Below are 13,794 nucleotides of genomic sequence, written 5' to 3'. Positions count from 1 at the left end.
GTGACATTATGAAATACCGTGAAAAGCTTACATCTTCCATAGCCCACATGAATCTGCCCATATAGTATGATGATGATGAAAAGAGACCACCAGATGTAACACACAGTTCATAAAAGATAACATTTACAATAAAGCTACAAGGTTTTTGCAGTTTTTAACTATAACTTTTGAAACAATACTATTTTTGGAAACCATTTTATATTGTAAGTGTAATCCCGGTACCGAGACGTTCAAACAATCTGGTTTAATGTAGATTCAACACTTCGCTTTTCTTGATATCTTCATTTTCTCAGACCCTAGAAGGGATACTATAATTTTTCTGTCGGTACTGTGGCTAGCTAATTTTGTTGCGTTCCGGTCAATCAAAAAAAGTTGTTTTCTGGGTATGTTTTCATATGTCTGGAAAATAGGTGTACTTATATTGCAATTCCATTATATTGGCATGCAAGTTTTAAAGAGGTCCTGTCACAAGGTCAAAAGTGGCCAGTTTTTGCTTCCAATTTATTCCGCTCCCTTGAGTATTCTGTTTGAACTTTTTTATATATCTACTTTACAGTTGCAGAGATATGGATCTTTTTATTTAGTGGTCATTTTCATGGTCTTGACCAAGGAGGCACTGGTAACCTTGTAATTATGCAAAGCATCTGAGCGAGAAGGACAGCTGGCCCTCTTGGAAAAGATCATAAAAGTTAATAAAATGGCTTGTATGGTGGTTTGAACAGAAAAATAAACTAAAAACAATACTCAGGGGACCAGCGGGAATAAAATAATTGCAAAAATTGGCAAATTTTGACCTGATGACAGGTACTTCTTAATTAAATTTGCTAGTCGGTTGTATTCACACATGCCAGGTTTTTTTGTGTAGAGACTTATCAGAAATGGCATTAAAAAATAAAACAGAACAAGTGTGATTACAACCTTTAGGACCACTGAGAGGTGAAACTTGAATAAATCAATTTCCATTGTTTATTTTTAATCAAACCTGCACAGAAAAAGCTTGGACCTGTAAAGTTTTGGGGTTTTTTTTCTAATGAACTGATTTTTTATCGACAATTTTTAAATTCTTACTGTACAAATTTTTTCAGTGTTATTCAGCATACAAAAAAATATGTCTGCAAAGAAAAATCAGCAAAACCTCTCAGAATTTATGTATTAATATACCGTATTTTTCGGATTATAAGACGCACTTTTCCTCCCAAAAATTTGGGAGGAAAATGAGGGGTGCGTCTTAAAATTCGAATATAGCCTATCGGTGGGGCTGTCTGTGCGGGCCTCCGGGTGCGTGCGGGCGTCCGGGTGCCTGTGGCTGAGTGCATGCATGCGTGCAACCGGGTGCCTGTGGCTGCGTGCCGGCTGCCTCTCTGTCCCGGCGGCCAGCTGCTTCTCTGTGCGGGTGGGCGGCCTGCGGTGTTTGTGCGGGGGGTGTCCCAGTGTGTCCGCGGTCCGGTTTCAAATGATGCCGCCGGGTGTCAGTGCGTGCACAGATGGAGTTCTCATCCAAGAGCTCCATCTGCGCACTCGCCGCTCCGGGCGCCATCACTTGAATCGGGACCGCAGACACACTGGGGCACACCGGCCTGCTCCACCACTGAGTCATCGCCGCTGCTGACACCACTGAGCTGTCGCTGCCGCTGCCACCACTGAGCTGTCACTGCCACTGCCACCACTGAGCTGTCACTGCCGCCGCTACCACTGAGCCGTCACCGCCTCTGCCATCACTGAGCTGTCACCGCTGCTGCCACCACTGAGCTGTCACCGCCAGTGCTACAACTGAGCTGCCACCGCAGCTGTCCCTACTGACCCACCGCTGCCACCACTGACCGCCGCTGCCAGCACAACCTCTGCCTCCTGTGACCCCGCTTGACCACCACTGCTGTCCCCCTCTAGTAAGACAACAATGGAGTATAAGGCGGACCCCATTTTTTTTTACCTTTTTTTATCTCTAAAATTGGGAAGCGTCTTATAATCCGGTGCGTCTTATAAAACGACAAATACGGTACAATGTGGCCTATCATGCAGTCCATGTATTGGGCCCAGTATAGAGCATTAAGAAATGCCAGTAACCAATTACAACACAAACAAAAATGTGTGCGCAGCAATATTCCTGCGTTCCTGTTGTGTATATGCACATGGTGTCTTTTTCAGGCAACTTGCTGTTGCTCAGGGATTTTTACCACTTTTTTTAATCACTTCGGGCTTAGAAAAGAAGTGAATTGATGATTATTCATGTGGCTGCCATTTGGAAGCAACTCAAGTTTTTATATACAGTTAAAAAAAGTAAGCCAAAAAAATAACGCCAAAGATGCTTCAGGAAAGGTTTCACGGCAGCATCGTAGAAGGAACAGCAGTTTAGTAAAGGTCCATCCATGTCATTTGAAATATCAGAGGATGCTCTTAAAAATAAACAAAGACAGAGACATTCTTCAAGTTTTAATGGTTGAACCCATCTATAACTCATAACTTAAGTCTGCTGTTCATAATGTTGGGATCCCTTATATTCTTAGTTGTATTGCCATAAAAAAATTGATTTTTCACATGCAGCGATAACTATTACAATGTTTCCAGTACTTTCCCGATCTACATAAAAGTCTCACTACACTGTAATTGTGGAGTACAGTAGATCTAATTTCCTAGTATATAAAAATCTATATCCGCTGAGATATGCATGAGCAGGACTACATAACAAGGTTGAAAGAGAGCGATAAGCTGGTTCATGTCATTAGGCATCTCCGTAACAGCAATCTTATATACCCTTCTTCCCATTTTGTTTAAAAATGAATCTGGGTATGGCCTAGAAAAGGTCACAAGTAGAGATAGAGATGAGCAGACCCATGGAAGTTTGGGTTCACCTGGACTTTAAAAAAAAATAAGTTCTGTTCAGGACCTGGACTTAACCCCGAACCTGGAACCTTATTAGAGTCAATGGGGACCAGAAATTCTGTGCTGTAAAATGGTCATGGTTATCCTCTCTCAGCCTCTCTGCAGCCTTTCAACAAACCTTGTTTGCATACAAGCACCCAAACTCGAGTCCAAGACCCAAACACCCGCTTTTCGGCATGAACACCGAATTTTACAGTTCAGGTTCAATCATCTCTAGTCACAGAACTTATGAAAAAGAATTCAGCTTGAGCTAAGGAACACCATTTTAGACTTGTAAAGTGTAAGGATATGAGCTCAGAGTGCACAGCTTGTTGTATTAGTATTCACAGACGAACACTAACATTCAAGTGATATATAGAGAAGTGCTGTACCTTTATAGTCCGTGTAACTGAATTGCTTGTTCTGAGACATTCAGCAGTAACACCACCATAATAATATACTTTTTAGTTAATATTTACGCACCTCAAATGAGGAGGGCAGTATTTAACCCCTTTGCGACTAATGACGTGCAATGCATGTCATGAGTCCTTTCACTGCCGTTGATGCTGGCTCGCATGCTAAACCCATATCTTTCCCTGCAGATGAAGGCTGAATTTAGCAGTGCAACATTTCTTTTACAAATTTACCCATATGAAAAAGGTGATGGCTATATTGACAGGAAATTGTCAGCTCATTTCAATCTTATGTGGCCAAACACGTCCTCCTGGCTTTGCAAAAACAAGATGGTGTGCCACAGCAATACCTGGTTGCAACATAGCAATCCGTAGCCATATGACTTTATACAGCATAAAGTGCTGATGGACTACATCATGCAGTAGACAAACTGGGAGTGTGGGTTACGTTAAGATCTGACATTGGCAGCTGATTTTGCCTATTGAAATTCTTGAAACAGCACCAAATGTTTTCAGTAGGGAGAAGCGTGGAATCAACTATGTCATATCCCTCAAATTTATACAGAAAAAAAATGGAAGAGTGGATGGAGGAAGAACGGCAACTTGACAATGACACTGATCATGTGTAACAACTATCGCAGCAGTGTGATGCAAATAAACCAGGTCTCTCCATTATGTTGGCATGCATGGCAAGTCACATGCTGGAATGCTTGTGGGATGACAGGCGTGTTAACATCAAGCAATGGGATGACTATTGGATAGCCACACTTTTACACCCTCGTTATCAAAGCACATTTTGTAATTTTTTATAAATAAGGGAGTCCAAATTGGCTTATTATTAGGGATGAGCAGACTTGTGAATGTTCTGGTTCTCCTAAACATTAGTTAAACCTTTTGTTCGGTACCTGGATTTAACCCAAACTTGACCCTGGACCTCAAACCCCATATAAGTCAATAGTGACCCGTACTTTTGTGCTGTAAAATGGTCATAGTAAGGTCTAGGGGGCTGCAAAAGGAAATAACGTGAAGGTAAGAGCAGGACAATTGCCCTGCAAACAAATATGTATAGGGAATAAAAAAATTATGTTGGGTCTATCCTATTTTTGATAACCAGCCAAAGTAAAGCAGACAGCAGATAAGTGTGGGAAATTCTATGTCTGGCGTTGACCGTACGTTACCTATAGAGCCTTGTTCTCATGAGCGTGAGAAATTCCGTGCCTGATCTCGATCGCGAGTGCCTCATGGAGCCTCGTTCTGAGAACAAGGCTCCATAGATTTTGACGGACATCATGGGACATTACACCATTGGATTACATCGCAACTTCAAGGATTTATTTTTAATTAATAAATTGGTGAATGAGGGAGTGTGGGGGGAGTCTTCATTCCCCATTGGATTACATCAGAACTTCGAGGAGTTTTTAAAATGAATAAATTGGTGAACAAGGGATTGTGGGGGAGTCATTATTGAAATAAACTATTTTTTCCTATGTGTGTTTTTTTTGTTTTTCACTTACTGGGTTAGTAATGGGGGTGTCTGATCGGCACCTATCCATTACTAACACTTGGGCTTAATGCTAGCTGACACTGCACAACTGATATCAACCCCAAAAATATTACCCCGATTGCCACTGCACCAGAGCAATCGGGAAGGGCATCTATTTCTTCTGGATCGGCTGCGGGCTGGTATTTTTAGGCTGGGAAGGGTCAAATAACAATGGACCTTCCCAGCCAGATAATACCAGCCCCCAGCTGTCTGGTTTACCTTGGCTGATTATCAAAAATAGGGGGACAGCACGCCGTTTTTTTTTTATTAGGTTTTTTTAGAAATAATTTTAAAAAAACTGTGTGGAATTCCCTCTGCTTTACCTTGGCTGATAATCAAAAACAGACAGCTTGGGCTGTATTCCGCAGCTGTATGCTTTACCTTGGATGTTATAAAAAATAAGGGGACCACAAACCGTTTTTAAAATTATTTATTAAAAAGGATAAAATAAGGATATCTACGTTTGTTTTTAGGGCAATTGTCTTGGTCTTACCCCCATTTTGCTTCTATTTACAGACTCCTTGCATTTACTAAGACAATTTTACAGCCCAAAGGTTCAGGTCCCCATTGACTTATATGGGGTCCGGATTCATTGTAATGTTTGGGTCAGGTGCGAGTACTAAATTCAACATCAAATTAACTGAAGTCCAGCTAAATATCCACGGGTCCGCTCATTCCTAGTCATCAGCTATCCGAACGAGAGCTGATAACTTTTTGTTCATGGGAGTCTACTGCTGAGACCCCTACCAATTTGCAGAACTGACGTTTCAACCCTGTAAGAATACAGCTGCAATGTGCTTGCTTGACTGCAGCTCCATTTATTTTCTATTTGGCTGATGAACACTATGCTGAGTTTTTTCTGACAGCCCCACAGATTATAAATGGAGCGTCAGTCATACAACTGAATTTTTGGTTGACTTTGTAATGGGGATAAACTTTCCCCACCAGAATGAAAAAAAATCACTATTATGCCGATTGGTGCGGGTCCCAGTGGTCTTCCCCCCTTTGAAGTTATTATCATCCATCCTTTAGGAAAGCCTTAAATGCCCAAAATATTCCATCGCTCGGGGTGATCTTGGACATTATTCTAAACATATTGGAGGGAACTTATGATTAACACTGGCATTTCACACACAGAGCTGTTTGATTTGACTGCAAGTGTGCCCTCATTTCTACAGCATTGGCTGTTGCAGCCAAAGAATAGGCTCTGAGGTCTTGTGTCATCTTGTCAGCAAGAATGCGGAGTCCAGAGTTTGGTGACATCCCATCTACAGTTTGGGATCGATGCAATCATCCCATCACAGACTGTCATGGAGCAATGGAGAGCCAATTCTGAAGCAGAGGAGAGATGATAGTTTTGTATTGCTCTTTTTATTCAGGCTGATCAAGCCTTTTGCCAATTTTATATTGAAACTGGACAATCCAGTATCCGCTTACTACATAACATCTCTGGCTTTGTACAGAATCCATAGAAAATGCATAAGAGCCAAATTAGACATGCGCACAACCGCAGGTGCATTTTAGACATTATGTGACGCCCTGGTAAAACCAGCTTGTCACAGGAGACTGCATCCATCTTCAAGGATCCCCTCCTCCTTGTCCTACCAACACAAACCCACACACAGATATAACACCAGCCACAAAGCCTAGTCACCCCCCCCAGTACAATAGGGACACAGCAGTGGATGGGGCCAGGCAGATGGTGACACCCACCTAGGGGTTCTGAGGTGTCAGAGGAGGGAACAAGTCAGTCTGAGTGAGACAGAGGAACAGTTTAGTCTGGACAGTGGAAGTGAGAGGAGTGAAGTGATAGTTGGGGGTTGTAGCTCCCACACTACCGGACTACCTGAGCTGACTAGGTGGCAGACGGCAGAGCAAGGCCACAGGCGACGGAGATCCGGTTGCGGGAGACCTTAAGTGTACCAGGGCAGCGTTGTAGCCCGCTGGTGCTGACAGCGGGAATGCGGTCTGGAGGCCATGCACGGTCAGGGTGCCTGGACCCTAGGGCGAGGACAGCTACAAGCCCTTTGGTCAATTAGCCAGCAGGGGACAATATTCCATGTCTTGTCCCACCAGTGAGCCCAGATAGAGCGAGACGGAATCCCAACGCTGGGGATAGGGCGTCTGCAAGTGCCTGCAAAAATCCCAAGGGTCAGATCTCGCGGGCAACAGCTCCCACAGTAAAGACACCGGGAGCGGACTTTTCCCGTTTCATGTGACTAGTCAACACTCAAGACAAAACACTGAAGTGCAGGAGGAAGGGCCCCTGTCCTGTCAACCGGTGTGTGGGACCCGAGCACACCCCTCCGGAGGCTACCGGTATCTGGCACTTGGTTTACTACTTGGACTTTGAGTGATTCATTTCTAAACAGTGAGTACACCGGTGTCATCCGGTCCAGCCTGCAGACGGCGCCCCAGCACTGCACACCTCCTACACCTGGGCCCCGGGACAACACTTCCCCTACCTGTGGAGGGGATACCATCCTGCTGCCTGCTCCATCAGCCCCGGGCACCCCCATACTGGCAGTGTCACCAACTATCACCGCAACCCACAGATGGCGTCACTGAAACTCTCCCCTGGAAATATGGAAATAATCCCCTTTATTACATTGTGGGCGACGGGCTGCTGCACGAGCCCCGGATCCAGCTGCCTCTCGAGCCACAGCCACGATCCTGGATCCAAGCGTCTCGAGTAGCTCCACACTGGCCGTGGCCCGCGACACTTACATGGGTCCCAATTGATAGCATGATAAAGAAAGGAACATATTTACTGTATGCATAAGACATAATTGGCAGAAGTATTCAAGATAGGACAAACATCTTAAGTTTGATTAATCAAATAAAACGCTCCCTGAAAACAATTCAAAAGGCATAGACAACACCCATGATAAAATATCACCCCCCAAAAAAATCTCTACCTCAACATTTATTACTACAGTATATAGTCATACTCAAGCACTACCATGCTTGGGTGCTTGGTACTCGTAACGAGCACTTGGATGCTCAGATGGGCGAGACTCAACTAACCGAGTATAATGAAAGTCAATGGGAAGTCAAGCATTTTTCTTGGAAATCTTCCATAAAAATGCTCGAGCTCCCCATCGTCTTCCATTATACTCAGGTACTCGAGTTACACTCATCCAAGCATCCAATGTCTCATTACGAGTACCGACCAACCACGCATGGTTTTACTCGCTAATGACAATTACTATACATTGCAATTAGATGGTCATAGTACATCTACGAATATAACGCTAGAATCAGGAATAGGCTGTGCCTCACTAGTGGTGACCAATCTAAAAAATCATAACTACAAAATCAATTATAGTCCTCAATATACAATATACATAGTTGTTAAAATAAAGTGCCTCATTTGAGCAATGGCAATTTAGCAACTTAAATTGGTTGTCCAACATCAGAAAAAAATGGCTGCTCTCTTTCAGAAACATTAACCTGACCACAAGTTGGGCATGGTGTTATAACCCATGATCTTGTGCTGCTTCTGCAGTGAAAGAAAACAGAAGTACAACGAAATCATAAAAATGAAAAAATGCTATATTTAATATTTGCATTCTACATAGCTGATGTTAATCATTTGAGATTGGCAGTTCGGATTTCACGTAATAATGATATAGCAAAGAACTAAGTGCTGAGACAATATAGATTGAATTTTTTAAAGGGAATATGTCAGCAGGTTTTTGCTACCTCTTCTGAGAGCAGCATGATGTAGGAAAAGAGACCTTGAATCCAACAATGTATCACTTAGATTAATGTGTGAAGCCGTTCTGACACAATCAGAATGTTTAGTTGGTTTTGTAGCAGACTTGAGAGAGCTCTCTCGCCCACACCAGGCTCTCTATATAGATTGTATATTGACAGTGGGCTGTCACTCTATGAAGGGGCTTGCCGGACTGCCGTGTGCATGACATAGTCCGAGCAATGAAAAGTGCTGCTGCTTAAACAAAAAATAACAAATAAACTACAAATCAGACCTTGACAAGGCAGGCATCCCTGAATTCTCTGTGCTAACCCTTGCAGCATGCGGTCTTCAGCTTACATAGCAAAAACATGCTGACAGATTTCCTTTAACTACATTATTTTTGTCAAATAATATTTGGAGGTGTGTATATTTATGTACACATACTGTATACATATCTCAACAATCCTTAGAAGTATAGAAGATATAAAACGTTAGGTGGTAATGAAAACCACAAGTTTTTTTCTAGTTCCAGTTGTAAACCTAAAATGGTTAATTTTTGTGCTTCAAGCAGCTTCTCTAGTTTATTCTTAGTACCAAGAGATTTAAGCCATTTATGAAAAAAATGAGTCATATTGATTCACAATCCGGCTTGTACAGCTTCTTCAATGTCTTTAAAAACACCAGGGTCCTCAATGGTCGAGCCAATCTGTAAGAAAACAGTACAGTGAAATAAAAATCTCTCGAAATATGTATTATTACCTGTTAAGGAGATGTATTAGTTATATTGCTTGCATCAATTATAACTAGGTCATGAAACACTATCTCTAGTGTCTTAAAGGTTTTCTGATTTTAGAGTAAATGTTATTACATGCTCTATATATACACAGTGCGTACAAGTAGTATTCAACCCCCTGCAGATTTAGCAGGTTTACACATTCGGAATTAACTTGGCATTGTGACATTTGGGCTGTAGATCAGCCTGGAAGTGTGAAATGCACTGCAGCAAAAAAGAATGTTATTTCTTTTTTTTTTTAAATTGTGAAAAGTTTATTCAGAGGGTCATTTATTATTCCACCCCTCAAACCACCAGAATTCTGTTTGGTTCCCCTAAAGTATTAAGAAGTATTTCAGGCACAAAGAACAATGAGCTTCACATGTTTGGATTAATTATCTCTTTTTCCAGCCTTTTCTGACTAATTAAGACCCTCCCCAAACTTGTGAACAGCACTCATACTTGGTCAACATGGGAAAGACAAAGGAGCATTCCAAGGCCATCAGAGACAAGATCGTGGAGGGTCACAAGGCTGGCAAGGGGTACAAAACCCTTTCCAAGGAGTTGGGCCTACCTGTCTCCATTGTTGGGAGCATCATCCGGAAGTGGAAGGCTTATGGAACTACTGCTAGCCTTCCACGGCCTGGACAGCCTTTGAAAGTTTCCACCCGTGCCGAGGCCAGGCTTCTCCGAAGAGTCAAGGCTAACCCAAGGACAACAAGGAAGGAGCTCCGGGAAGATCTCATAGCAGTGGGGACATTGGTTTCAGTCAATACCATAAGTAACGTACACCACCGCAATGGTCTCCGTTCCAGATGAGCCCGTAAGGTACCTTTACTTTCAAAGCGTCATGTCAAGGCTCGTCTACAGTTTGCTCATGATCACTTGGAGGACTCTGAGACAGACTGGTTCAAGGTTCTCTGGTCTGATGAGACCAAGATCGAGATCTTTGGTGCCAACTACACACGTGACGTTTGGAGACTGGATGGCACTGCATACGACCCCAAGAATACCATCCCTACAGTCAAGCATGGTGGTGGCAGCATCATGCTGTGGGGCTATTTCTCAGCCAAGGGGCCTGGCCATCTGGTCCGCATCCATGGGAAGATGGATAGCACGGCCTACCTGGAGATTTTGGCCAAGAACCTCCGCTCCTCCATCAAGGATCTTAAGATGGGTCGTCATTTCATCTTCCAACAAGACAACGACCCAAAGCACACAGCCAAGAAAACCAAGGCCTGGTTCAAGAGGGAAAAAATCAAGGTGTTGCAGTGGCCTAGTCAGTCTCCTGACCTTAACCCAATTGAAAACTTGTGGAAGGAGCTCAAGATTAAAGTCCACATGAGACACCCAAAGAACCTAGATAGCTTGGAGAAGATCTGCATGGAGGAGTGGGCCAAGATAACTCCAGAGACCTGTGCCGGCCTGATCAGGTCTTATAAAAGACGATTATTAGCTGTAATTGCAAACAAGGGTTATTCCACAAAATATTAAACCTAGGGGTTGAATAATAATTGACCCACACTTTTATGTTGAAAATGTATTAAAATTTAACTGAGCAACATTACTTGTTGGTTTGTAAGATTTATGCATCTGTTAATAAATCCTGCTCTTGTTTGAAGTTTGCAGGCTCTAACTTATTTGCATCTTATCAAACCTGCTAAATCTGCAGGGGGTTGAAGACTACTTGTAGGCACTGTAACATACATACATACATACATACATATACTGCATACAGATTATATATATATATTCTATAATTAGGTCAGCCAAATTGTCTAAGAATCTGTTAACGGCATCTAGAGGTTTGCTAACATGGATCAGTAAACAATAGAGAGAAGGTGGTCACTAATGTCTATAGGATATCCTGTGACCTGTGCAGAGGTCACTATGTTTGAAGGGGGAGAAGGTGAGATGTGACTATCACCTGTTATAATGGTGAATTCACTGTTTGCTTTATATAGGTGTTACCTTTGACTGTAATTCTGTGATGGTAATATTATGACTACTCAAACGTTATTCATACAGAACGGGAAGTCTTGATTGATTTAAATAATAGATTATATTATGATGACACATTCACAGAGATATATTTTTTTTCTTTCACTGAGCTCCAAATCCTCGCTTACTTTCACAGAGCTTGAAAATTTAGTAACATTTTGATTTTGCCCATAGCCTCCATTAGGGGGCACTAAAAAGCTTATGACTCCACAGCTCATTGTGAGTTTGTATGAATCCATATGCAGCATGCCCCCTCTAACTACTGCTGTAGATTTTTATCACAATTAGCACTATGGCTGCATGAGGATATGACAAACTATGTTAGAATAACTGGGCTTCAACACCTTGAAAGGTGTGTTTCAAATTAATTAGTGCAGAATTTTTGACTAAATAAACTGATAAATATATAAAGAGCATCTCTCACCAGGTTTTTACTATGTAATCTAAGAACACCATAATGTAGGCGCATAGACCCCGATTACAGTGATGTGTCACTTAGTGGGCTGTGTTTTCTTATTTAAATACACTCAGTGTTTTATTTGCAGAAGATTATCATCACAGGACAACCTCCTACTCCAACCCCTCCCCACACTGATTAGCATATCTCTGTCACTATACAATCTACACAGAAAGCGATTGTGTTGGTGGAGCTATACACAGCTCAACAACTGAGCTCTGCTACATCTGCAGCAGAGAAAAATAACTATCATGACTGTTGCACCCAGTAAACTAAGTGCCATAGCATAAAAAAAAAGAAGAGCAGCACTATTTACCTGTCTGGTGACCAAAACTAAGGGTACCGTCACACTTTAGCGATGCAGCAGCGATCCCACCAGCGATCTGACCTGGTCAGGATCGCTGCTGCGTCGCTACATGGTCGCTGGTGAGCTGTCAAACAGGCAAATCTCACCAGCGACCAGTGACCAGCCCCCAGCCAGCAGCGACACGTGGAAGCGACGCTGCGCTTGCACGGAGCCGGCGTCTGGAAGCTGCGGACACTAGTAACTAAGGTAAACATAGGGTATGGTTACCCGATGTTTACCTTAGTTACCAGAGCACACCGCTTAGCTTAGCGTGTGCAGGGAGCAGGAGCCGGCACTGGCAGCGTGAGAGCTGCGGAGGCTGGTAACGAAGGTAAATATCGGGTATCCACCTTGGTTACCCGATGTTTACCTTGGTTACAGCTTACCGCAGGCTGTCAGACGCCGGCTCCTGCTCCCTGCACATTCAGGGTTGTTGCTCTCTCGCTGTCACATACAGCGATGTGTGCTTATCAGCGAGAGAGCAACAATAAAAAAACGAACCAGCACTGTGTGTAACGAGCAGCGATCTCACAGCAGGGGCCAGATCGCTGCTCAGTGTCACACACAGCGAGATCGCTAATGAGGTCACAAAAAATGTGACTCAGCAGCGATCTCAGTAGCGATCTCGCTGTGTGTGAAGTACCACTAAAGCACTAACAGTACTTAACAGCCCCCTTGATAAAGGCAGAGGCAACACAGATGTGAAATACTGATAGACAGCTGCTCACAAGCTACCAGCTCATGGAGGGAGTGATTTTTTTAGTATTAGAATTTCTCACGGATAAGGCTTGTATAAAGTGCTGGTCACACTCATGTAGTGCAGTGCCCAGCTTACAGCCTATTGATGACACCCATACTATTAGACTAGGTGGGCTGCCCAGCACTCTGTGGGCACCCCACTGGGACAGATACCATAAATTACAAGGGCAACATAGATATGCTTGGCTGCATCCTGCATAAAAATGAATAAACAAACTGCAAAAAAAAATATACACAATAAATAGAGTGGGGGAAAAAAGTATTTAGTCAGCCACCAATTGTGCAAGATCTCCCACTTATAAAGATGAGAGCGGCCTGTAATTGACATCAGAGGTAGACCACAACTATGAGAGATAAAATGAGAAAACAAATCCAGAAAATCACCTTGTCTGATTTGGCAAGATTTTTGTTTTATTATTTTTTTTGGTGATTGACAAAAGTTAATCTCAATATTTTGTTATATGTCCTTTGTTGGCAATGGCAGAGGTCAAACATTTACTGTGAGTCCTCATAAGGTTGGCACACACTGTTGGTGATATGTTGGCCCATTCCTTCATGCAGATCTCCTCTAGAGCAGTGATGTTTTGGGCCAGTCGCTTAGCAACACAGACTTTCAACTCCCTCCAAAGGTTTTCTATGGGGTTGAGATCTGGAGACTGGTTAGGCCACTCCAGGACCTTCATTTTCTTCTTACTAAGCCACTCCTTCACTGTCCTGGCGACGTGCTTGGGATCATTATCATGCTGAAAGACCCAGTCACATTTCAGCTTCAATGCCCTTGCTGATGGAAGGAGGTTTGCACTCTACCCGTAGAAGCGCTAGCAGGCACGAAACGTCCGTCGTCCGTAGGGGGTCTGCCCCTGGATCCTATACCGCTTTTTAAATGCACATTTTGGAATAAAGCAAGACTCTCTGGTTATATCGTGGACTGTGCCGCTTTTTCT

At 43.0% G+C, this 13,794-nt stretch overlaps 1 protein-coding gene across 1 annotated transcript in view; it reads right to left on the bottom strand.

Annotated features, from left to right (window-relative positions):
* Positions 1-8,349: 8,349 nt before the first annotated feature.
* Positions 8,350-13,794, bottom strand: part of ACSS3 (acyl-CoA synthetase short chain family member 3) — a 209,671-nt gene continuing 204,226 nt past the window's right edge. Inside the window, exon 17 of the mRNA XM_075344762.1 lies at positions 8,350-9,221. Coding sequence (XP_075200877.1) covers positions 9,153-9,221 — 69 coding nt within the window. The 3' untranslated portion in view covers positions 8,350-9,152. The remainder of the gene's footprint in view (positions 9,222-13,794) is intronic.

This window comes from Anomaloglossus baeobatrachus, chromosome 4 (genome assembly GCF_048569485.1).
Source record: "Anomaloglossus baeobatrachus isolate aAnoBae1 chromosome 4, aAnoBae1.hap1, whole genome shotgun sequence".
NCBI classification, from domain to species: domain Eukaryota; kingdom Metazoa; phylum Chordata; class Amphibia; order Anura; family Aromobatidae; genus Anomaloglossus; species Anomaloglossus baeobatrachus.
The sequence above is the reverse complement of the archived record's forward strand: the minus strand, read 5'-3'. Positions and strand labels throughout refer to the sequence as shown.